Below are 22,229 nucleotides of genomic sequence, written 5' to 3' on the forward strand. Positions count from 1 at the left end.
TGCTCCCTGACCTAACCCCCACTCCAGCCCCCGGCCCACCTGAGCGTGCAGAGCGGCCATGAGAGAGTCGAGCTGGACCTCCAGTGTGCGGCTGCCCACGCTCACAGCCGCCTCCAGGATCTGGCCCAGGCTCTGTTGGGCAGAGGAGCCATCAGTGTCCCCTGAAGCCCCAGCCCTATTTCTGCCTCCAGAATTCAGAGGGGAGGGCAGGGATCAGAAAAGGGGACACCAGGCAAGGCCAAGTGCAGGGCACTGAGGTGAAACCCGGCCAGTCCCCACCCACCACTGAATCTGAACAGCAGTGCTCAGACCAGACCTTGGACACATGGCAGGTCTCAGCGTGCTTCTTGTAGAGGGCGAGGATGCCGGGCAGCAGCTTGGGGAGCTGCTCCTCTAGCTTCTCGCTGGGCAGCAGGTGGCTCATGGGCCCCAGGGCCTCCACCACGGCGAGTCGGAGCTGAGAGGGGACAGCGACACAAACCAGGATGGCAGTGCTCACGTCCACACAGGACAGAGCAGCCAAGAGCCCATCCACCGAGAATCCAGGGCCACAAGGGGGCAAACCCCAGGTTCCACATGACCGAGGTGCTAAAGGGGCCAGGCATGTGCTGTCATCACACTTTGGCCCTCCCCCAGGCAGTCCAAAGCCTCGGGCAGAGTGGAGTGGTGTGGGAGGGGTTGTCCACCGCAACTAGGGCTCAGAAACCCGCTGCAGGCACTCTTGAGGACCTGCAAGGAAGACCGTGCACAGGGCACCTCTACTGCAACAAGACCCCACATCCTGAGTGCACGGCAGGGAGCGGGGCACATGTACCCAGATGGCTCCGCCACGCCCCGCAGAACAGCAGAAGAGGCCCAGGTGATGGGAGGGACCTGTGGCTGGCAGCTCCGGGGTGGGAGAGGGCAGCAGCAAGGTGGGGCCGAACCTTGGCCTCGCGACTCGGCAGCCATTGGTGAAAGAGGATGTCGTAGGCGCTGGAGATGTCAGAGGCGAAGGTGTCCTTCCTGACCGTGGGGTCTGGGGCCTGGTCCAGGTTGGCCAGGTATTCAAGTGTGCTCTCGCTGAAGTGCTGCAGGGCTGCGGTGAAACAGGCGGTGAGCAGCCCAGGCTTCAACACCTGCCCTTCGCCGCCCAGTCTGCAAGAGCCCCCAGCACCAGCCCAGGACTGCACTGGGCCGCAGTGTCCCCACGTTTCTGTCCTTTGCAGGACCTCCGCATGTGGCCCTTTTGGACACAGGCTCTTTGCAAATGTCATTAGTTAAGATGTGGTCCTAGTGGGGGAGAGTGGGCCCTAGCGCAACGCTAGGACACACAGAGGGTAGGGGACGGCCGAGTGATGACACAGAGGCTGAAGCGACGTGCTCTGCAGTCACCCTTGCTCTACCTGTTGCTTTCTTGTTGCCTAAAGGACCCATGCCCCCCGCAAAGGGGCACTGGAGACAGAAGGCCAAGGAGTGGGCAGGCAGCGCCCAAGCCGCCCTAGGAGACCCTGACTTACCGTAGCAGAACACGCCCCTCATGGTGTCGTGTTTGGCCGTAGCCAGCATGGGCAGCATGGTGCCAAGGATGGATGTCAGGAAGGGCACCGTGCCGAACACTGCAAAGGGGATGCGTCACAGAGGCCCTGCTCCCCACCCTCCCTCTACCCCCCACTTCCCCACACCTGAGCCCCAGGGAGAGGCAGGGGCACCCCACCGGCACCGCTGCAGGGCCTTTAACTGTGTGTATTCAGCGCGGGGGAAAGGTAAGGCTGCCGAGACACAGGCACCCAGGTGCCCGGGGGCTCAGGACCGCCAGGGTCCAGCCCAAGCCGCCACCTACCGTTAGACACGGAGAGGTTGGCCAAGGTCCGCACCACAAAGTAATGCGGCAGGACGCCGGGCTGGAGCCCCTGCAGCAGCTCCTCCATCACGCTGCTGACGAAGCGCGTCCCCACGGCCACCAGCACATCGCTGGCGGCCTGCTGCCAGTCACAGACCAAGTCCTGCGCCAAGAAAAGGGGGAGCTGACACCTCGACCCAGGGGAGCAGGCCAGAGGCAAGAGTGAGACACCCACCACCGAGGACAAGCGGCTCACTGGGGACAGTGAGCGCCTGTCAGAGACCTCGAGACCCTCTCAACCCCAGGCCGCTGCCCCTCCACCACGGAGAAGGACAGGGTCCCCCAGACACGGGTGTGGGCCCTGCATTCACCCTGAGAGGTGAATTCTCTGCTTTGCTCTCCACCTCTAACATGACGGGTGGCCCTCCCGCCCAGGAAGGCGGTCAGTGAGCAGGATGGGGGATGAGCCCATGTCCCCATGCGCTGCGGTGGGAAGGCCAGCAAGGGGGCTGGTCAAGTGCCCACGTACCTTCGCCTTGGTCATCTCGCTGAAGGCCAGGAGGATGACGGCCCTGGCCGTGGCCTTGTCCAGCTCGCTGATGTGACTGCTCACGACTGTCTCCATGGCCCTCAGGACCATCGTCCGGTACGGGTGTGCCAGCTGAGGAGGAAAGCCACAGGGCCAGGGCCCAGGAGGTGAGCTGAGTGCCCAGGTACCTGCCAGTGCCTCTCATGTTCCCTACAGACCTTACTCAAAACAAAAGCCCCAGCACGGGAGGAGAGGGGCATGTCTGGCCATCCTGCATGGCCGTGGGGTCCCACTTAATGCCTCGCACAAAGAGGGCCCGAGGAAGTGGGTGTGGGCACATGGACTTCAGAAGGGCTGAGAGCCATCTGTGCAGACCGATGGTGAGCGGACGGTAGGCCGGTGAGCTCCTGCCCTGCCTCATCCCAGGAGCCCCCCTGCCCCCAGCTAAGCAATCCTGTCATGACACAGTTCTCTGTAAACAGGACTTGCTGATAGGACTGAGACTGGATGTGTCTAAAACCGCCAGGCCCAGAAGGTGTGGCTGGCAGAGTAGCAGACGTGCCCCAGCGCCCACAGTGGCAGAAGTCTCCAGAAGCTGATGTCTGCAAAGCATCACACGTGTCTCAAACACAGCTCTGATGTGGGACAATGGACATGCTGTCGTTGGACATCCATTGGGAGACAGGTGCAGCCCAGTGAAGTGGGTACGATGAGATACGAGCGAGTGAGGAAGTGGAAGGGGCGGGGATAAATGGCACAAGGGTCGTGCCTGGAAGGGCACCCCACAGGATACAACCTCCAACCCAACACACATTCACTCTAAACATGCTGGCGTGAAGGAAGACCTTTTTTTTAAGTTGGTTAAAGAAATTGAAAAGACTATAAACGGGGCAAAATCATAAATGAGCTAGAAAATGACAGGCATGAAACACATACACTTTGCTGTGAATTGCTAAAACCGACAGGGCTCTGCAGCCACCTGTAGTATTCTTTGGCCATTTCCTCATGGGCTGCCCCGGTCCACGTCTCTAACAGACGCTGACCTCAGCGTGCCATGGTGACACCCAGCACATGCGGCCGAAGCACCATGCCGGCAAGAACTGCGCACATACGCACCCCCCAAGTGGGCGTGAGTGGGCGCCCTCCTCCCCACCAAGTCCACGCACAGCGATCTCCCATCAAAACCCCAACAGGCTGCCCTAGCGTTCCTGGCGAGAACAGGTAGGACAGCCCAGGGCAAGATGGTGACCCTCGCCACCGATGTCACAAAACCAGAGGACACTCAGCTCAGCACCCACCAGAGGGACTGGGTTACTTCCCCCAGGATACAGCAGCTGACAGAGGAGAGAGTAATAAAACTCACATTGTATGGACATCCCTTCTGACTTATCAAAATGTCAAATCGAACAAAAAATGGCCCCTTGAGACTGCAAGTCTCTTCCCTATCCAGGAACAGGCCTGCACCAGGCACTGATGAAAACCAGAAATGGTGCAAGTTATTCAGACAACAAGGTGCTAACGGGCTCACAGACGCAGCAGCCACAGAGGTCCCGGGAGGAGAGAGCTGTCGAGCTCTTGCTTAGGTCAGCGATCGATACCTCTGCAGGTGGGGTTCAGAACAGTGGTCCCCCTTATCCACAGTTTCACTTTTCAGTTCCCATTATCCGCAGTCAAGTATGGTTGGAAAATATTAAGTGGAAAGTTCCAGAAACAAACAGTTCATAAGCTTTAAGTTGCAGCCCGTTCTAAGTAGCGTGACAAAATTCCATCCTGCCCCAAACATGACTGATCCCTGTGTCCAATGTCTCCTCCCTGGAGGTGCTCCCGCCCCTCCGTCACCTAGTAGCTGCCTCGGTTATCAGATCGGCTGTTGTGGGCTCACTGTACTTGTGTTCAGTCACCCTTATTTACTTAATACCAGCCCCAAAGCGCAAAAGCAGTGATGCTGGCAGTTTAGACATGCCAAAGAGAAGTCGCCAGTGCTTCCTGTATGTGAAAAGGTGTGCATGCACAGGAGAAACACCGTAGGACAGGGTTCTATACTATCCAGGTTTCAGTATCCACTGGGGGTCTTGGAACATGGCCCCGCGGAGAAGGGGGAGTCCCTAGAGCCTGTCACACCTCTGCCAGGCTAGCAGTCTCCAAGGGAGGATGGGAAGGCCCTGGCCTCCTCCCGCAGCCCCGCTCTGAGGGACGGCAGAGGTGCCCACCTCCCATCCTGCCCTCAGAACGCTTGTCCACGGGTTCCCATTATTGTAATTGATGCTCAGTGGCCTCCTCTCCCTCGGCGACAGCACAGACCCTGGCAGGGAGAGCCCTCCAGTCTCCAGCCAGAGAGTGAAAGGGGACGGCGACACTGGGCCCCTGTTCAGGAGCAGCAGGGTGCTTCGGCGCTGACCACCCAGTCCCCGCAGACGGCGGCACCAGCCACAAGGTGTGTCATCTGTCGTGGGATGGCCACTCTGAAGGGGTCTTGGACTCCTCATAGGGCCTGAGGCTCTCGCCCGGTCAGCCCCACCCGCCCCAGCAGCGCCCGCCCCCTGCAAGACCCGCAGGCCCCGCCCACACCGCGGCCCCGCCCCCAGAAGGGCAGGACCAGCCCTAGTCCCGCACCTTCTCGTTCTGCCGCAGGTGCTCCTCGCAGGCGCTCAGCGCCTCCTGCGGCTGCGACTCTCCGAGGGCGCACAGGGCACTGCACACCTGCTCTTGCACCAGAGGGTCCTTATCGGTGACAGCGTCCAGCAGGATGGTGGACAGCTCTGCAGCGACAAAGCCCGCGCGCATGCTCAGGCAGTTCTGAGGACGCGGAGTCCCGCAGGCCCACCCACCGCGCACACTCACTCCTCACGTAGGACCGGGTCATCGCGGTGGTCTCGGCTTCCTCTCACACAGTGTTAACGGTCAGCTGCTCCAACCTGGGAAACCAGAGCGCAACCCTGAATTCACAGGCTTCCTCACTTATAGGCAGTTACTGCGTTTGCGGAAAGCACCCGGCTTAAAGGAATGTTCTGGGGGCAGTCCCTGCCACCCTTGGGCTGCTCTGCTCCGCCTGTCCCCTCCATGTACACCAGCTCTCCCCACCTGGCCCCGGTGGCCTGCGCCCACTGTCAGCCCACAAGGGCTTGTCCTGGGGCCCACGTGCCCTGGGCAGGTGTGGTCACTGCCTCCCCCTACAGCCTCCGCCTTCACTCTGAAGAGAGGACAGGATGTACTAAAGCCTGGAGTCCTGGGGGTCTGCGCACAGCAGGAAAACCTGGCCCCGGGGGCCAAGAACAGGGCTCTGAGCCCGGAGGGGCCAGGACACCCCACAGCAAACATGCCGGTGAAGGGCTACATGAGGCGCGCGACTGAGGCTGACACTGGCAGCACAGGGAGCAGTGGCGTTGCTGGTGCCTGGAACCAACCACCCCAACAGCGCATGGAATGGGGCAGCGGCAGCTCTCAAACGTCAGATGCCTGGAAGCACCCTTGGCAGCAAAACGACCGAAGCCCATCAACCCTGCAAGAGCCACTGTTCAGGCCTGCGTCATACTTTCCAAGGACGGGACATGTCAGAGGGGCCTGCTCCCTAACACTCATGTCCTCTATTCGCTGGCAATCCCACTGCGCCTTCATTCCCTCCATAAAAGGACGATGGTCGTAAAGGAGAGATGGCACTCTCTGCCCCAACCATCTGGCTGTGCACACGTGGGAAGAGGCAAAGTGAGAAATCATGCAAGGCGTGGGGGGTGGGGAATTACAAATAAGGGAGCATTCCGGTGTAAAAAGGCCCCACACATTCACCCGCCCCACCACAACCTCAGTGAAAGAACAGAAGACAGGTATGTTTTAAAAGAATAAACCCACAAGAGCACTAGAAAACAAAAAATAAAATTAGCAGACCAGAGACTTCCAGGAGTCCCAGGAAGACAGGAAACAGATGGGGAAGACTCTGTTTTGAAGAGGGTGGCATCAGCGGGGTGTTTCCACTTTCTTCCTGGAAAGCATCTAAAAGCAACAAGGAAAACACGAAATAAAAACACATATTCCATTTGCAGCAGAGCAAGGAACCAAAAATCCCAAACCCCAAAAGGGTGAAGGGCTGAAAACACCACAGGCGTCAGTGGAGTGTGAGGTTCCAGAAAGAACTCACAGAACACACTTCTCAAAGGGGGGGGGGGAGTTACACCCTCACGTGAAACCCAAATCCTGAGCTCCCAGGCCGGGTCTGAGTCTAGGAGACGGGCAGCTTGTCCCTGGGCAGAGGCTCTCCCGGTGAAAAGCCACGGAAGACACAGACTAAAGCAGCTCCCACTCCACCCAGTTTGGAAGGCCCTTCAGACAAGTGCAAATGGCCCTGCTTGTCCAACTCACACAGGAGCAAACAAAAATAAATAAGCCCAAGAGAATCAGCTCCCGGCTTGATGGGAGTAATGGACCAGTTTGCCCTCCAGACCAAAACAGCTGAAAACTGGACAAAGCACATGAAACCACAGTTCTTAGGGTGATGGACACCAGGAAACGAGCAACAGGGTACCCTGAAAGCACTCCAGCACACCACCTGGAGGGCACATTCAAGCCGAGGAGCACTCCAGAGGACCTGGCAATACACCTGAGCTGAGGAGACGGACTGGGGGTTCTCGGGAAACCTAGGTCCTGCGGCACTTTGCAGGCTGAGGACCAGAGAGAATTCCGGAGACCTGCAGAAGGTCACTCAGCTGATTTACTGGGCAGCAGAGTAATGTTCCCAAAGATGCCCTGGCCCTCTTCCCCAGAACCTGTGACTGTGTTACCTTAGAGGGCAAAAGAGACCCAGCAGATGGGATTAAAGGTACAGACCCTGAGGCGGGAGGATTGCCCAGCCTGATCGCACGAGTCCTTAACAGCAGAGAGCCTTTCCCAGCCGGGGAGAGATGAGACGGAAGAAGGAGGAACTCAAAGCATGGGAAGGACTCAACCCACCATGGCTGGCTTTGGAAGAGGGGGGAGCAGGCCTTGAGCCCAGGCACGTGGTGGCCTGTGGGAGCTGGAAACGTCCCTCAGCTGACAGCCAGCAAGAACACAGGACTGCGGTCCTCCACGTACAAAGAACCAAATTCTGACAACAACCTGAAAGAGCAGGAAACAGAGCCTCTCTAGACCCTCCAGAAGCAGGCACAGCCCTACCAACCCCAGATGTTAGCCCAGCAACGTCCACGGCAGACCTCTGATCTCAAGAGTTAAGATGACAAAGGTGTGTTGGAGAAGCCACTGTGTTTGTGCTAATTCGTCATAGTAGCCATAGAAAACTAATACAAGAAGAAACTACACAAGGCTGGGGAAAGAGCCACCCAAAATGATGAGCAGAAACAATCCCTGGAGCCGCCAGCGCCAGAGCAGCAACACCAGCACTCTCGACAGTGGCAGGACGAGCACACAGAAGGGTGCTGCCTCAGTAAAGAAGCAAAGCCAGCCCTAAACTAAGTACCACTCCGATCTCACCAAACAAAGCTGAAAGCAAGACCTGAAAAGACCAAACTGTCCCCAAGTAACTTAGCCACATCCCAGCACCAAGCTCAAGAATAACAGGAACACGAAAATATCCGGCACCAAAAAGGTAAAATACCGTGTTTCCCTGAAAACAAGACCTAGCCGGACCATCAGCTCGAATGCGTCTTTTGGAGCAAAAATTAATATAAGACCCGGTCTTATTTTAATATAAGACTGGTCTTAATAACATAATATAACATCATATAATATAAAATTTAATATGAGATCTTATATTAATTTTTGCTCCAAAAGATGCATTCGAGTTGATGGTCTGGCTAGGTCTTATTTGGGGGCAAACATGGTAGCAATGTCTTGCATCCAATCAAAAATTACCAGGCATGCAAAGAAGCAAGAAAATACAACCCATAATGAGGATGAGCTAATCAATGCAAACTGACACGAAAATGACACAAAGGAAATAATTAGTAGACAAGAACATTTAAACATGTTATAACTGTATTTCATATACTCAAGAAACCACAGGAAAGACTGAATATGTTAACGTAAAGAGGTAAAGTAAAAGGATGGGAAAAGAAAAACGAGGCTGATAACAGTCATAAAAAAGCTACAGTGACTATGTTAATATTAGACAAAGCAGATTTCAGAGACAACAATCCTAAATGTTTATGCAGCTAACAACAGAGCTTCAAAATACACAAAGCCAAACTATTTAAAATGCAAGGAGAAATACACAAATCCAAATTATAGTAGAGATTGCAACACCCTTTCTATAATTCATAGGACACTTTACAGAAAATCAGTAAGGGTACAGAAGACCTGAACAATACTGTCAACCAACTTGACCGAAGTAGTATTTCTGGAACACTCCATTCATTAACAGTAGAATATATCCTTTCCAAAAGCACATGGAACATTTACCAAGACTGACCACATTCTGAGCATAAAACAAGTTTCAATAAATTTAAAAGAATTCAAGTCGCACAAAGTACTGTCTCTGACCAAAATGGAGTTAAATTAGAAATCAATAAGAGAAAACTATCTGAGAAATCCCCAAGTATTTAAAAACTACAAATATGCTTCCAAACAATGCATAAGTTAGAAAAGAAATCAAAAGTGATACTAGGAAGCATTTTGAAGTGAATGGAAAAGACATGAAAATTTTTGCAAAACTTATAGCACCATATGTCTGTATTAGAAAAGAATGACATCAACTTCCACTTTAAGGAACTGGACATTCAAATGAAGCAGAAGAAAGAAAATAATAAGTACCAGTACATAAATTAAAGAAATAGAAAACAGGGGTGGATGGGTGGCTCAGTTCGTTAGCGCGCGAGCTTTGGGCAATGGGGCTGCCGGTTTGATTCCCACATGGGCCAGCAAGCTGCGCGCTCTGCAACTAGAATGAAGTCAATGAGCTATCGCTCAGCTCCCGGGTGGCCAGATGGCTCGGTTGGTTGGAGCACAGGCTGTCAACCACAAGGTTGCCTGTTCGACTCCCACAAGGGATGGTGGGTTGTGCCCCTTGCAACTAACAATGGCAACTGGACCTGGAGCTGAGCTGCGCCCTCCACAACTAAGATTGAAAGGACAACAATTTGACTTAGAAAAGTCCTGGAAGTACACACTGTTCCCCAATAAAGTCCTGTTCCCCTTCCCCAATATGGGGAAAAAAGAAAAAAGAAATGGAAAACAGAGAATAGAAGAAAAAAAATCAGTGATACCAAAGGCTAGTTATTTCAGAAGATAAACTTGATAACCTCTAGCCTGACTGATCAGGAAAAAGAGAGAAGACACAATGACTAATATCAAGAATGAGAGAGGTGACATCACTACACCTTCTACAGACATTAAAGGGAAAATAAGAATATATTCTGAATAACTATGCCAGTAAATTGGAGAATTTAAAAGAAATACACAAGTCAATTATGTCTCAATAAAAATAACAATTTTAAAAAAGAAATAGACACATACCTTGAAAGACACAAACTACTGAAGCTTACTCAAGAAGAAATAGATAACCTGAATAGCCCTATATCTAATAAAGAAACTGAACGTGTACTTAAAAACCATCCCACGGAGAAAACTCTGGACATAGATGGCTTCCCTGGGTATTTCTACCAAACATTTAAGGAAGAAATCATACCAACTCTACACAAATTCTTCCAGGAGAATTACAATAAGGGAATACTTCCCAACTGATTCTGAGGCCAGCATTACTCTGATAACAATACCAGACACAGATATTACAAACAATGAAAACTGTAGGCCAAATCCCTCATAGACACAAATACAATTTTTCAGGATGACATCCCCAGGCCAGGCGGTCTGCGCACTGACACTTCACACCGGGGTGGCAGCACAGACCCTGCTCTCCGTGGGGACAGACAGGTGCACGCTCCTCAGGGGAAGGGGGCGCAGAGACAGGGCCGGGTCTGGAAGGCCCCGTGTCCTGCAGGAAGCTGTGCCGACACCGACTGCCCAGCGGAAACTTAGAGGCAGCATCTCTAGTCTACATAGCCAAGCGGGTCTCAGGGACGCACTGCTGATTAGCTGCTAGTTAGTGGTGGGGCAGGACTCAACCAGGACTGGCTCCCACAATCTCTGCTCCACGACCAGGTCATGGGGCACGGTAAGCAGGACTTCCCTTCATGCATGGGACACATGGTAGGTGAGTGAAGGACAGGCTTCCTCCTTGGTTACCTGGACCCAGCTGGCATGCAATCACATTTAGTGAATGCCCACCAGGTGCCACCCAGCAGCGTTATTACTGCTGCCCCAGGACATGGCTCACGCACTGAGCCAGAGGCCACCATGGGTCTGTCTAGAAGGCCAGGTATGTGGGGAGATGGTGAAGTCAGGATGCAGCGTGGGGTCAGAGCATCCCACACACGCAGCAGGTCCACCAGACTCTCCCTCACAGCACCAGAGCCAGAGAAGGACTCGACTTCCAGAGTCACCAACAAGAACCTGGGCTGATGACTTGGGAAATGCCGTTGCCAGCTCATCGCTCACAGGCCCTTGAGAATGTTACTGCTGAACACACGGCATGCCGAGCTGTGTCACTGAGTTGACAGATAAACCCTCAAAGCCAGGTGGCCCTCTAGCTGTGGATAAAACACGCTTCCCATGAGGCCCAGCAGTCAGAGTCCCCTGAGCACTGGCCAGGGGTGCACAGAGCCGCAGGAGCGCTCCTGAGCCCCTACCTCTAGATCAAGTGACCCAACTCAGGAAAGGCTCAGAGATGTGGGGCCACTGATCACAGAGAGACAGCATCCCGACTGCTCACCTGGGCCTCACTGGACCCTGGGTCTGAAAACTGAGCAGACACTTGCTTCCAGGCACATGGATCAGCTGTGAACAAGCCATGGCAGCAGGGATGCTGGTGTCAAGGTGACCAAGACAGCGCGACTTCAGGCCAGTCCACGCTGACACCAACAAGAGACCAGACACACCTGCTGAGTGGAGCCATGACAGCCCGAGGCCTGGGATGAAGGTCCTGTTGATAGTGGCATCTCCGGGCCCCATGGCCGCCAGAACTGTAGGTGCAGCCGCATCACAATCATGCCACCTCGCGTGAGGTGCTGCCTGCTGGGCACCTCCGTGTCGGCCACTCACTGCCACTCAGACCCTACCGCTCTGACACTCAGCTCACCACCTTCACCCCGACCTCTCCTGCCTCTTCCTGTGTCACCAGGCACTCAGCTATCTGGGTCAGGAATCAGCACCACCACCCCAGTTCCTCCCTCTCCCTCTCACGCCCTCCAGGCCGCTCACGGGCCTCCTTCTCCACCTCTAACACCAGCCCCTGCCAAGGTGGTCCCTGACCCGACTTTCCCCTCAAAGCCAGCTCAACCCCAAACCCGCTGTCCCTGCCACTGGAATACCGCCGCAGCGTACAGCCCCAGGCAGGCCCACTCCTCTGGTGCCCCCCACCGGCCCTCTCTGCCCCCCCCTCACCCGTGTTCGCCTCCCTGCGCTTGAGCTCAGCCGCCCCACGCCCTGGCTGGGCGGCAAGGGGAACCTCTGCCAGGGTGCAGCGGGGGCTGCCCGCGCCCACGGCGCCCCGCCGTCCGGCCCTCACGCCGCTGCTCGGTAGCTGCGCGGCGGCTGCGCCAAGTCGGAACCCCAGCAGGAGCCGAGTGCGGGGACGCCCCGCCGCCCCGCCCGCCCGCCCCGCCAGCGTCCCCACCTACACTCCACGACCAACCGCCCTAGGGACTTCCGACAAATTAACTGTCTGCCCCCGCCGGCCTCAAAGAGAAAAGGGGAAGAACACAGCCGTCCCGCGCCTCGGGCCTCGGGCTTTAGGCTTCGCTTCCCACAGAGGGGACCCCGGTGTCGCCGCGGGGGGCAGCAGGAACCTGGGCCACATGCCCCCAGGGAGGTGACGGCCACTAAGAGAGGACTTCATACCCTCGGGGAGAGGAAAGGCACCGGCACCCCGCGTCCCAGCCCGGGCGGTGACGAGCACCGGGCGAGGGCATCCCGAGTCCACCCCGACAGGACGGGCGGGCCCCGGGGTCCAGGCACCCGCGCCGGCCTGGGGAGGCAGGCGAGCGGCTCGGCTGCGACTCTCGCTTCCGGGTGGTGACGCGGCATATCAGGCCCCGCGGGGACCTGGGCGCACCTGAGCCCGGGAAGGGGGCGGGCTCGGCCCCGCGACGCCCGGGACCCTCCCCGCGCTCGCCCGGTGACCTTGGGGAGGCGCCCCCCGACTCGGGCTCCCGCGCGAACTGGCTAAGGGGGCGCCCTCAGGCTCTCGGCCCAGGCTCCCCCGAGCGGCACCTCCGCGAGCGAGCGACGCCGGTCCCCGCTGCCGGCCCACCGTTTACCTGAGGAGCCGCCGCGGCCGCGGCCAGCGTACAGTTCTCGCGCCCAGACGCGCACCGGAGTGGGCGGGGCCGCACGTTGAGCCCGCCCCCTCCGCCCGCCCTGCGCCAACCGCGGCCCGGCGGCGGCAGCCCGCACCCCGCCCACCGAATCCCCGCGAGCAGGAGTGCGCAGACTCCGCCTCGCGCTCGGCCCCGCCCCCGGACCCCCGTGACCGCCGCGCTAGGGCGTTGGGCTCCAGCAAAGGGTTCGGCCGGCCATTGCGCAGGCGCGGGGAGCGCGCTCCGGCTTCTTCCGCGCGGGACGCCGTCCTTTCTGCCAGTGCTCGGTGTCCCCATCGGTCACTTACACCCCCACGATCACCGCACACAGACACCGCCCAACACACCGGGGGACCCACCAGGGACGCGGGCTCGGCGCGTCATTGCCCCCAAAGCCGGTGCCCTGAACACACCTGAACAGGTATATACGCCAGGTGGGCCTGACCTGGACAGACATACAAGGGCACTATCTCTCACACGGGAACACACACGTTGAACACCCAACGGAGACCCCAGGCCGCGCTCCGCAAACAGGAACACGCACACGCACATAGGAGGGACATGTCTGCCAACAGACCGTGGGGATGACTACGAACAGGTTTCTGCGTTCGGGACCTGGGGATCTGGAGAAGCAGATAATAAGCAAGTACAGGTTCAATAAGATCCACAAAATGCTGTAAAGGGGCGCGGCTGGGGGCTGGGAGACACTAGCACCCACAAAGCCCCCCCGAGGCTGAAATCGCCTGGACGTGTTCACAGACCAAGAACGGACCAAGGAGAGGCGTTCCAGCTCAGGAAGTGAGCAGAGCATTTTGAGGAGAAGGAAGTGGCCGACAGCCCTGCATCAACAGCCTAACAAGTGTCTGCAGAGGGTGGGGGGTGGGAGATAAGGATAAGGGGGATCAAATATATGGTGATGGAAGGAGAACTGATGCTGGGTGGTGAACACACAATGGGATTTATAGATGATGTAATGCAGAATTGTACACCTGAAATCTATGTAATTTCACTAACAATTGTCACCCCAATAAATTTTTTAAAAAGTGCCTCTTGTTGAAGGTTGAGTCTGCAGAGAGCTGTGAGCCAGGGTGCAGGTGGCAAAGTGGGGGGCCCCGAGGTAAACTCCAGAGCAGGGTGACAGCTGAATAGTGAGAAGGGCTTTTTCCACAGAGAGGGGCTTCAGCCTGTTTCTGTTAGGGATGGAGCCCAAAAGAGAGGGACAGAACTCTGATGGCGGAGAGAGAGAGGTGCTCTGCAGATGGGCCCTCCCCTCAGGAAGAGCCCCGACCCCGTCCCCAGCAGGGCATGTGCAAGTTGCCGGGCAGGGAGGCAGGGGACCTCTTCCAAGCTGACACCTGGATGGCTCCTCTCCTGCCTGAACCCTGCTTATGTTCCCTATGGCCAGTGCCCAGCACATCCTGCTGAGCCTGACCCCTCCACAGCCTCCGCCAGATTCCACTCTCCAAGCACACAAACTGCCCGCCACACAGCACAGCTGTCATTTAACTTTTATTAATTATGAATGCCAGTCTCCCTTCCACATGGTAAGCTCTATGAGAAACGGCATGTCTGCACCAGCACCAAGCCCAACCTGTGACTGGTGCTCGAGGAATCTCCATAAGATAGAGGCGTGACATAGGGGGCAGAGAAAGACTGCAGAGGGAGTCTGGACAAAGCTGGTGACGGACTACTGGCCTCCAGTTGTGTTCTGGCAGTGGTGGGCTCCCCACACCCCTGCTCTTCTGGCTCAGCTTGTATTGCAGCCCACCTGGCTGCCACCTTGGGACCCTCCCCAAGGATGAGGGGTGCAGTTGAAATGGTTACTGGTATGTGTCTTTTTCCTTTCCTCATGTACTTAGAAACCCTGCTTGCCTTCCTTTGCTCACTCTCCCCACCCTCCAGCTTCTTTAAAAGCCTTTTGTGGCCAGTCACATCCAGGGTGGCCCATGGAGGCCTCACTCTGGCTCTAGCCCTTGTAGGTCTACCCCACAGTGAGCCCCACTGGGCTGGGTCCAGCAAGATGTTCTCAGGGCACGCAGGTCCTGGGGACAGTACACTCCTTTCCAGGGCACAATGCAGGAGCAACTCTAGACCCCTCCATTCTAGAATCTTCCCTCCCCTACACCAATCCCCGGCTGTGTCAGCCCCCACCCCCAGCTCTCACCTGTGGCCATTCCCCTGCATCTGCCCCAGTCCCAGCAAGACTTGAAAAATTTGGCTGCAGCCACTAGTGGGAGCAGGTTCCTGCGGCCAGTCACCCCCAACCCACCGACGTTAAGGCAGGCCTCAGCCATGCCCCCTCCCCTCCATGGCAGGTGGTGAACTGGCCTGCCCTGGCCTCTCCCGCAGTTCCCTGCCTTCCATGAAGGGCAGTGGCAAGTGAAAGTTGGACCAGCGTGTCTTCCTGGAGCAGGTGCATGAGTGCAGGGACAAGGGCTACCTGCTCTCCTCCAAAAATATCGGCTCCGGCGCCTTCTCCGAGGTCTACCTGGCCTACGCCACGCACGAGCGCATTATGCACAACTGCAAGCTGGCCTCCAACCTGCAGGGAAAGTGCCACACCATGGTGAGCAGGCCCGCCTCCTCCCGTGGGTAGGGGCACCAGGAGCCCTGTCCAAACCCTACTCAGAGCCAGCTGCTCTAGCTCCCTCCCAATCCCGCACCCACCGTGGAAGCCAAGGCTCCCAAAGGTTCCCAGTTCCAGGACCCCTGAGCACATAAGTGCCTGGGATAGGAGGGAGGGGAACGTCAGTGCTGTCCCCCAGATGCTGCTCCGCCACCCTTATGCCCCAAGTTCATCCATGTGCACAAAGAGCACAGACCTGTCCTGCCACATCCTATGCCCGAGGGGCTGTGGTCTGCACCAAGTGGCTACTGCCCATCCCCACAGGTGGCTATCAAGATCATCTCCACTGCCGAGGCCCCTGTGGAGTTCTCTCGTAAGTTCCTGCCCTGTGAGACCTCATCGCTCAATGCTACCTACAAGCACCTGAATATGGTGGACAGAGACGTCAGGACAGCCTGTCCCCATCCTGCCCATCCTGGTGGCCAGCCTGCACACTTGCTGCTCACCCCAGGCCCACCCCATTCCCCACCTGGGACCCTTTGCTCGGAGGCCAACCCCATCCTGAGACCTCAAGCCAGTGCACTGCACAGGCCCTCCTTGGGGTGACAGCAGGTGGGTGGGGGGTCCTGCAGGTGCAGCGGTACGAGACCTACCACAATAGCCAGCGCTACCTGGTACTGGAGCTGGCAGGCCGCGGTGACCTGTTGGAGCACATCAATGTGACGTCAGCCCACCAACTGCTGCCTGGGGCTGGAGAAGGAGGCCAACAGGCTGTTCTGGCAGATGCTCAGTGCCGTGGCCCAATGCCACAGAGCAGGCATTGTGCAAAGGTGAGGGTGCCACCCAGCCCCCCGCCCACCTGCAGGGAGGGGCCCACCTGAGCCCAGTCTCAGCCCCCTTGCCCTTCCCCACGCAGGGACCTGAAGAGTGAGAACATCCTGCTGGACGCCCGAGGCTTCCTAAAGCAGACGGGTGAGCCTAAGGCCCAGACCCCACCTTTGTCCCAGACCCCCAGCCTGGCTTGATCTTCGGCCCTCCCAGGAGGCCTCCACCCCACCCTTGCCCCCAGCCACCCTTGTGGCCACTCCTACACCCCCTACACCACCCACCCCACACCTCTGCAGACTCTGGCTTCGCCAACCAGTCGGGGCTTAAGAACTCACTGCTGAGCACCTCTGCGGCTCCCTGGCCTACGCAGCCCCCGACATCTTCCTGAGCAAGAAGTACAGGGGGGAGCAGGCTGACCTGTGGAGCCTTTTGAGTGCTCCACGGGTAACCCGGCTGGGTGGGGAAGGGGGACGCATCTTGAGGAGCCTGTGCCCCCAGGGGCATCATCCTTTATGCCATGGTGACCGGCAGGCGGCCCTTCAAGGAGCACCAGCCTCACCGCATGCTGGGCCTAATGCGCCGCGGCTCCGCCTTCCAGCCAGGCCTGTCCCCAGGTAAGCACTGCCACTGTGTCCTTCCCAAGTCCTAGCTGGGGCCTGGATGACCTGGGTCAGAAGGGGCATCCTGCACAGTGGATGGAGTGGCAGTGAGGGGAAAGCTGGGCTGGGGGAAGGCCTGCCTCAGAATCCTCAGGAAAGGCAGTGGCTCTGCCAGGCTCCAAGCCCAGCTCTACACTAGCCCAGGGCAAGCTGCCTCACCTCTCCTCTTGGTGCCTCAGTCACCCCACCAGTGACATGTGGACGCCCTCCTACCAACCCCTCCACGCTGCCAGCATTGTTGGCAGAGACGTGGCGGTGGGAGGACGCAGCCGTGAGCCCTTGCCCGCAGAGTGCTGGGATCTGATCCGGGGCCTCCTCCAACTGTACCCGCGTGCACGCCTGGGCCTGCAGCAGGTGGCCACGCACCGCTGGATGCTGCCCACCACGTACTCACTCTTCAGCACCACTGGGCTCAGTGCTGTGCCAGGTAGGGTGCGGCCTAGGGCTGGGGCAGGTGGGCTGCCCGTCGGCACCTATCTAATCCCCCACTGCAGTCCACAGCGAAGAAGCTGGCAGAGTTCCAGCATCTAGTGCCCTCGGACAATGTGGAGCCCGGCTAAGACTTAAAAGAGTCCGGAAGGCTGCTCCTGCAGCTGCGCCACAGCACCCCTCAGAGAACCTCTGCTCTGGCACCTGAGTGCCTGCCCGGAGGCCTGCCGGAGACAAGGTGCAGGCTGTGCTGGGCTGGGCAGCCCCTATCACTGTGCTCCATGTCGCCCATCAGGAGCGTGCGGGGGTGCTACTGGGTCAACTGAGGGTGGGCGGGTGGACAGGGTGGAGGTCAGATAAACTGCTTATTCTGTGGAGCCACGGGTGTGGACGTCTCCGTGCAGGGAGAGAGCAGCCAGCCTACGGGTACCTGACGGTGCTCCAGAACAAGGAATCCACATACCTCCATGCCAGAGCTTTAATTGGGGGGAGGAACACAGGGGCTATGGAGGAGGGAGAGCTCGCACCCATGAAGCTCCCCACATACTCGGGACAAACGGAGTGGCCCTGTGGCCCTGGAGGCAGTCCTAGGACGAGGATGCTGGAATCTCCTGGGAGCCAAGCTGCACTGTAGCACTAGGGTGCAAGGGTCCTGTGCAAAAGACGGCAGGCCCAGGAAGGGAGCACAGTGCGGTGAGGGCCACACTGACAACCTGCCAGTGACAGCCTATGGAACTTGGCTTGGCAGCTTCGGAACTGTGGAGAGAACCAGGTTCTCGGCCCACAGCAGGCTCCCAGGGGAGGAGGGAGGCTGGGGCAAAGGGCAGGGCTGCAGGCACAGCAGGGAAGCTCCGCGCAGGCAGGTGAGTGGCTCTGGGGTGTGAGGCTCATGGAAATTCATCAGGGAGGGGACCTCGCTAGTGTGGATGGCAGGGCCATCAGTTCAGTCCGGGACTGAGAGAAATCTTAAGCTGGCAAGGGGCTGAGGGCAGAGCTGGGCACAGCTCAAGTGGGAAGATGGAGAGGATGGAGAGGAGGCAGCACCCAGCAAGTGCTCCAAGCACAGGGCAGGGGTGCAGCCCTCGGAGACCCCAGGACAAGCTGTGGGTGGTCTAAAGTCTCAAGAGGTCAGCCCATTGAGGCTGGAGCTCAAGCAGGACAAGCTGAGGGCCAGGATGGAGGGTCTTGAGGGAGGACTGCAGCAAGGGGCACTGCTCACACCTAGACTGGACCCCTGCACCACCCCTGGGACTAGAGAACTCCAGCTGGCCTCTCAGACTTGCAGTGTTTCTACCCAGCTCCACTACCATGCGTGGGAGCAGGCTCAGGCTCATGGCTCCACTGGCCATCCCCTGGAGGAACCTGAGAGCCACAGGGCCCGGCCAACTCTGGCTGAACAGTGCCCTCTGAGCAAGCTGCATTCCTGCTGGAAGCAACAGGACACAGGAGTACCCACAACCCTCCAAAGTTTACAAGGCATTTCCCCTAGAATCCTCAGCATGGACCTGGATGGAGCGTAACTGTAGCTCTGCTTCTCAGCAGTGCCCAGCCTCTGAGCAAGGGGACCCAGAAGCCTCCAGGCAGCTGCAGGAAGTAAAGGTGGGTCTGGAGCTGGTGGCTGGCTGCAGGGGCTTCAGGGGGGCGCAGCCCCCTCTGCTGGGGGCTCTGAGGCCAGCTCCCGCTCCTGCTGCTCCCGCTTACACTGCTCCTGCTCCTGGAGGTCCAGCTGCTGCAGCTGCTGCTCAACGTCCTCAGGCACCCGCACCTCCAGCAGGTTCTCCATGCCATGCTCTGGCTCATCCCCAATAAGCACCTGCCCGCAGGGGAGGCAGGGGAGCAGTTGGCGGGCACATAGTGGACACCGCCCACCCTGCCCCACCCCCGCCAAACCCTGCACCCACCTGTATGAGTTTCTCACAAGTCACCCGCACATGGGGCTCTGGCTCCCAGCTGTGTAGTTCACGCAGAATCAGGTAGGCTCCCTGGTCCCTCACTTGCTGCCGACCAGGTGCCGTGGCTGTCAGCTGGGAGAGGGCAGAGATCAGTCAGATGCCGGCGTGGTCACGCGTTGGGGGTGAGGTCACTGCAGCACAGGCTGCTCACCAGCATGATGGTCTCGATGAGCATCTTGCGGATGGCAGCGTCAGGCTCCCGCTGCTTGTCTGGTGGCAGGTACTGCAGGTCCACTGGCAGCCCTATGGGCAAACGTGGGAATCACTATGTCTGAGCCGGGTGGCCAGGCTACACCCTGCCTTTGGAAGCCTCGTCTGTGCTCAGGAACTCCCTGCTAGGAGGTTTCAGAAGGCGTCCTGATCTGGACACGTCCTCCCAATTCCTCCCTACTCCTCCACTACTGGCCTCCCCTTCACCTAGGCAACCCGAGGCTTCACCCAAGCCACTCACGCTCCATCTCCTCCTCAGAGAAGTCCTCAGGCCCCGCCAGGGGCAGCAGCAAGAAAGGGAGAATGTCTACCTCGGGACCGAGTAACCATTCGTGGTGTCCTGGGTGGGTGGGTGGGTGGGGAAACAGGGAAGGGGGCCAGTCAAGAGGGGCCCCAGACTCCAGTCTCTCCCCTCATTGCCCCCCACCGCAAAGCCCCACCACCACTCACGGTGCTCGAAGCAGCAGTTTCGCAGCGTCCCCACCACCCCGCCCCTGCGCACCGTGGAGTCTGGGTATTGGGTCAGGGGCAGCAGCCGCTGGACCACGCACCTGAAGGAAGGAACCACTCAGTGCTGTACCTGCTCACTTCCACCCCCTCCCCGCAAGCACCCTGTATTTCACCTGTTGGGGTCCAGCAGGAAGGCGCGCGCCCCGGGACGTTGGCTGAGGTTGGAGAGCACGGGCCCCAGGTAATGCAGAGGCGCGCGGGCGTTGTAGCCGGGCGTGCATAGCGCTTGCACCAGCCGCTCCAGGCCGGATTCCCCAGGCTCGGCGGCCGCCAGCGCCTCCATCAGCGCGGCACACGGCCCAGGCTCGCGGCTGAGGTTGGCCAGCACGGCGGCCGCCTCCTCGGCCCAGGGACACTGTGGGTCCAACGCGCGGTTCAGCAGGCGGGCTGGGAGCCCGGGCTCGGCCGCCAGCAGCGGGTCGTGCAGGCAGGGGTCGGCGGTCAGGTTGACGAGGGCGCGGGCGGCGTCGCGGGCCGGGGCTGAGGCCGGGGCCGCCGCCAACTCGACCAGCGCCCGCAGCAGCGCCGCCTGGCCGGTGAGTAGCGTGCGTCCGGGCCCCGAGCCCGTCAGAGCCAGCACGTGCCGCGCGGCCGCCGCCTGCAGGTCGGCCCGCGCCCCCGGCGTCAGGAAGGGCAGCAGCTTCGCCGCCTCCGCCTCCGCCTCCGCCATGAGCGACCCTGCGGGGCCGACGCCCCCAGCCGACACGCCCGCGCACGCCGCGGACTCCCGCATGCCCACCGGCCCTTCGAGATCCCCCGGACCCGGGCAGCTCCGCGCCAGTCCGTGCGCTCCGCCCCGCGCGGCCACGCCCACCAGGAAAGCGGAAGCCTCAGTGACCAATCCAAGGTTAAGAACTCTGTGCAAGGGGCGGGACCACCGAGCGGAGGCGGGCCACGCTGAGGCCCGGGAATTATGGGACTGGGTGCTCGGCCGGAAGCAGCCCACCCAGCGCACCCAGGGGCGAAAAGCAGCGGAGGCGGTCCCAGAGGGACAAGCATTGAACCCCCATGTGGCGCCAGCCCTCGGTGTGACCCGGCCGCCACTGGTAGCCGACTGACTGCAGCGGCCCTCTTCCATCATGGACTGACTGGACAGAGGTCCATCTTCCCGGGAACAGACACCTGAGTAATTACATTGACGCGACAATGTAAAACCAGGTGTGTACTCCCACTAGCATAATCTCCTTTTTCGTTCATGGCATATTTTCACGCCTATACATTATTGTCGTCAATTTACTGAACTTTTGCTTAGAATGTTTGCATCTGTGTCCATGAGGGATATGGGTCTGTAGTTTTGCTGTAACGTCTTTGTGTGATTTGGGCAGCAGGGCTATGCGGCCCTCAGACAGGCGAGTCAGTAGTCCCTCTTCATTTTCTGCAAGTTTGTAAAACTCGTATTATCTCTTCCCTACCTGTTTGGTAGGATTCCCCGTTGAAGCCATCTGGGCCTGAAATTCTTTCTGGGAAGATTTTTCAACAAATTCGATTCCCTGAATAGCTACATGGCTATTGAGGTTGTCGATTTCTTCTTAGGTGACTTTCGGTAGCTCGTGTTTTTCAAGGAAGGAGTCCATTTCATCTAAATTGCTGAATTTATTGGCCTAAAGTTCTTCATAATGTTCCCTTACTGTCCCGGTAATACATGTTGCGTCCGTAGTGCTGTCACCTCTCATTCCTGATATGCGTACTTTGTGCCTTCTGTGTCGTTTTGGCAGTCTTGCCAGAGATTGGTCAATTTTATTGATCTAAAAGAACCACCTTTTGAATTCATAAATTTTCTCTTTTTCTTTTTCAAGTTCATTGATTCCTACTTTGACCTTACTATTTCCTTTCTTCTGATTACTTTGTTGTTCTTTTTCTAATTTTTTAGGGTAGAGGCTGAGGTAATGGATTTGAGAGCTTTTTTCTTTTCTATTGTAGGGTTCTTTACCCGTTTATTCTTTGACTCATGGATTACTTGTTATGAACTTTACTTTGATCTAGGCTATAAGGCCCTTAATAAATTGATTTTTTTTTTAAAGATTTTATTGGGGAAGGGGAGCAGGACTTTATTGGGGAACAGTGTGTACTTCCAGGGCTTTTTTCCAAGTCAAGTTGTTGTCCTTTCAGTCTTAGTTGTGGAGGGCGCAGCTCAGCTCCAGGTCCAGTTGCCATTTCTAGTTGCAGGGGGAGCAGCCCACCATCCCTTGCGGGACTCGAGGAGTTGAACGGGCATCCTCATGGTTGAGAGCCCCCTGGCCCATGTGGGAATCGAACCGGCAGCCTTCGGAGTCAGGAGCACGGAGCTCTAACCGCCTGAGCCACCGGGCCGGCCCTAAATTGACATTATTTTTATTTCACACTGAGGGCCAGCACGAAGCCTCTAGGGACAGTGATGCCCAGGA

General features: G+C 57.9%; 2 protein-coding genes and 1 pseudogene across 5 annotated transcripts in view; 1 reads left to right on the top strand and 2 right to left on the bottom strand.

Annotated features, from left to right (window-relative positions):
* The window catches only part of MROH1 (maestro heat like repeat family member 1), a 48,810-nt gene extending 36,052 nt beyond the window's left edge, over positions 1–12,758 (bottom strand). For both annotated transcript variants that reach the window (XM_081069803.1, XM_081069802.1), the window contains exons 1-10: positions 12,653–12,758; positions 6,234–6,338; positions 5,193–5,266; positions 4,965–5,110; positions 2,352–2,483; positions 1,823–1,985; positions 1,500–1,598; positions 927–1,078; positions 317–457; positions 40–132 (exon numbers count right to left, since the gene is read on the bottom strand). In XM_081069803.1, coding sequence (XP_080925929.1) covers positions 40–132; positions 317–457; positions 927–1,078; positions 1,500–1,598; positions 1,823–1,985; positions 2,352–2,483; positions 4,965–5,110; positions 5,193–5,214 — 948 coding nt within the window. In that variant the 5' untranslated portion in view covers positions 5,215–5,266; positions 6,234–6,338; positions 12,653–12,758. The remainder of the gene's footprint in view (positions 1–39; positions 133–316; positions 458–926; positions 1,079–1,499; positions 1,599–1,822; positions 1,986–2,351; positions 2,484–4,964; positions 5,111–5,192; positions 5,267–6,233; positions 6,339–12,652) is intronic.
* A 2,107-nt stretch (positions 12,759–14,865) lies between these two features.
* LOC308506930 (testis-specific serine/threonine-protein kinase 5-like) lies at positions 14,866–17,389 on the top strand (annotated as a pseudogene). The gene is made up of 6 exons: positions 14,866–15,257; positions 15,582–15,689; positions 15,890–16,087; positions 16,174–16,229; positions 16,382–16,699; positions 17,034–17,389. The product of its transcript is annotated as a testis-specific serine/threonine-protein kinase 5-like (transcript).
* Positions 17,390–17,634: 245 nt separating this feature from the next.
* Positions 17,635–20,651, bottom strand: HGH1 (HGH1 homolog). Of its 2 annotated transcripts, XM_081070953.1 has the most exons (6): positions 19,959–20,651; positions 19,786–19,886; positions 19,577–19,675; positions 19,277–19,368; positions 19,075–19,197; positions 17,635–18,986 (listed from the first exon to the last, which is right to left on the bottom strand). In XM_081070953.1, the coding sequence occupies exons 1-6, from the start codon at positions 20,576–20,578 to the stop codon at positions 18,807–18,809; spliced, it is 1,215 nt and encodes a 404-aa protein (XP_080927079.1). In that variant the 5' UTR covers positions 20,579–20,651; the 3' UTR covers positions 17,635–18,806. The 2 variants fall into 2 exon arrangements, with proteins under 2 accessions (XP_080927079.1, XP_080927080.1); XM_081070954.1 differs by lacking the exon at positions 19,577–19,675 and having other exon boundaries at positions 17,638–18,986; positions 19,959–20,628.
* Between the last annotated feature and the right edge of the window lie 1,578 nt (positions 20,652–22,229).

The sequence above is a fragment of the Rhinolophus hipposideros genome (genome assembly GCF_964194185.1).
Source record: "Rhinolophus hipposideros genome assembly, chromosome: 13".
NCBI lineage: Eukaryota > Metazoa > Chordata > Mammalia > Chiroptera > Rhinolophidae > Rhinolophus > Rhinolophus hipposideros.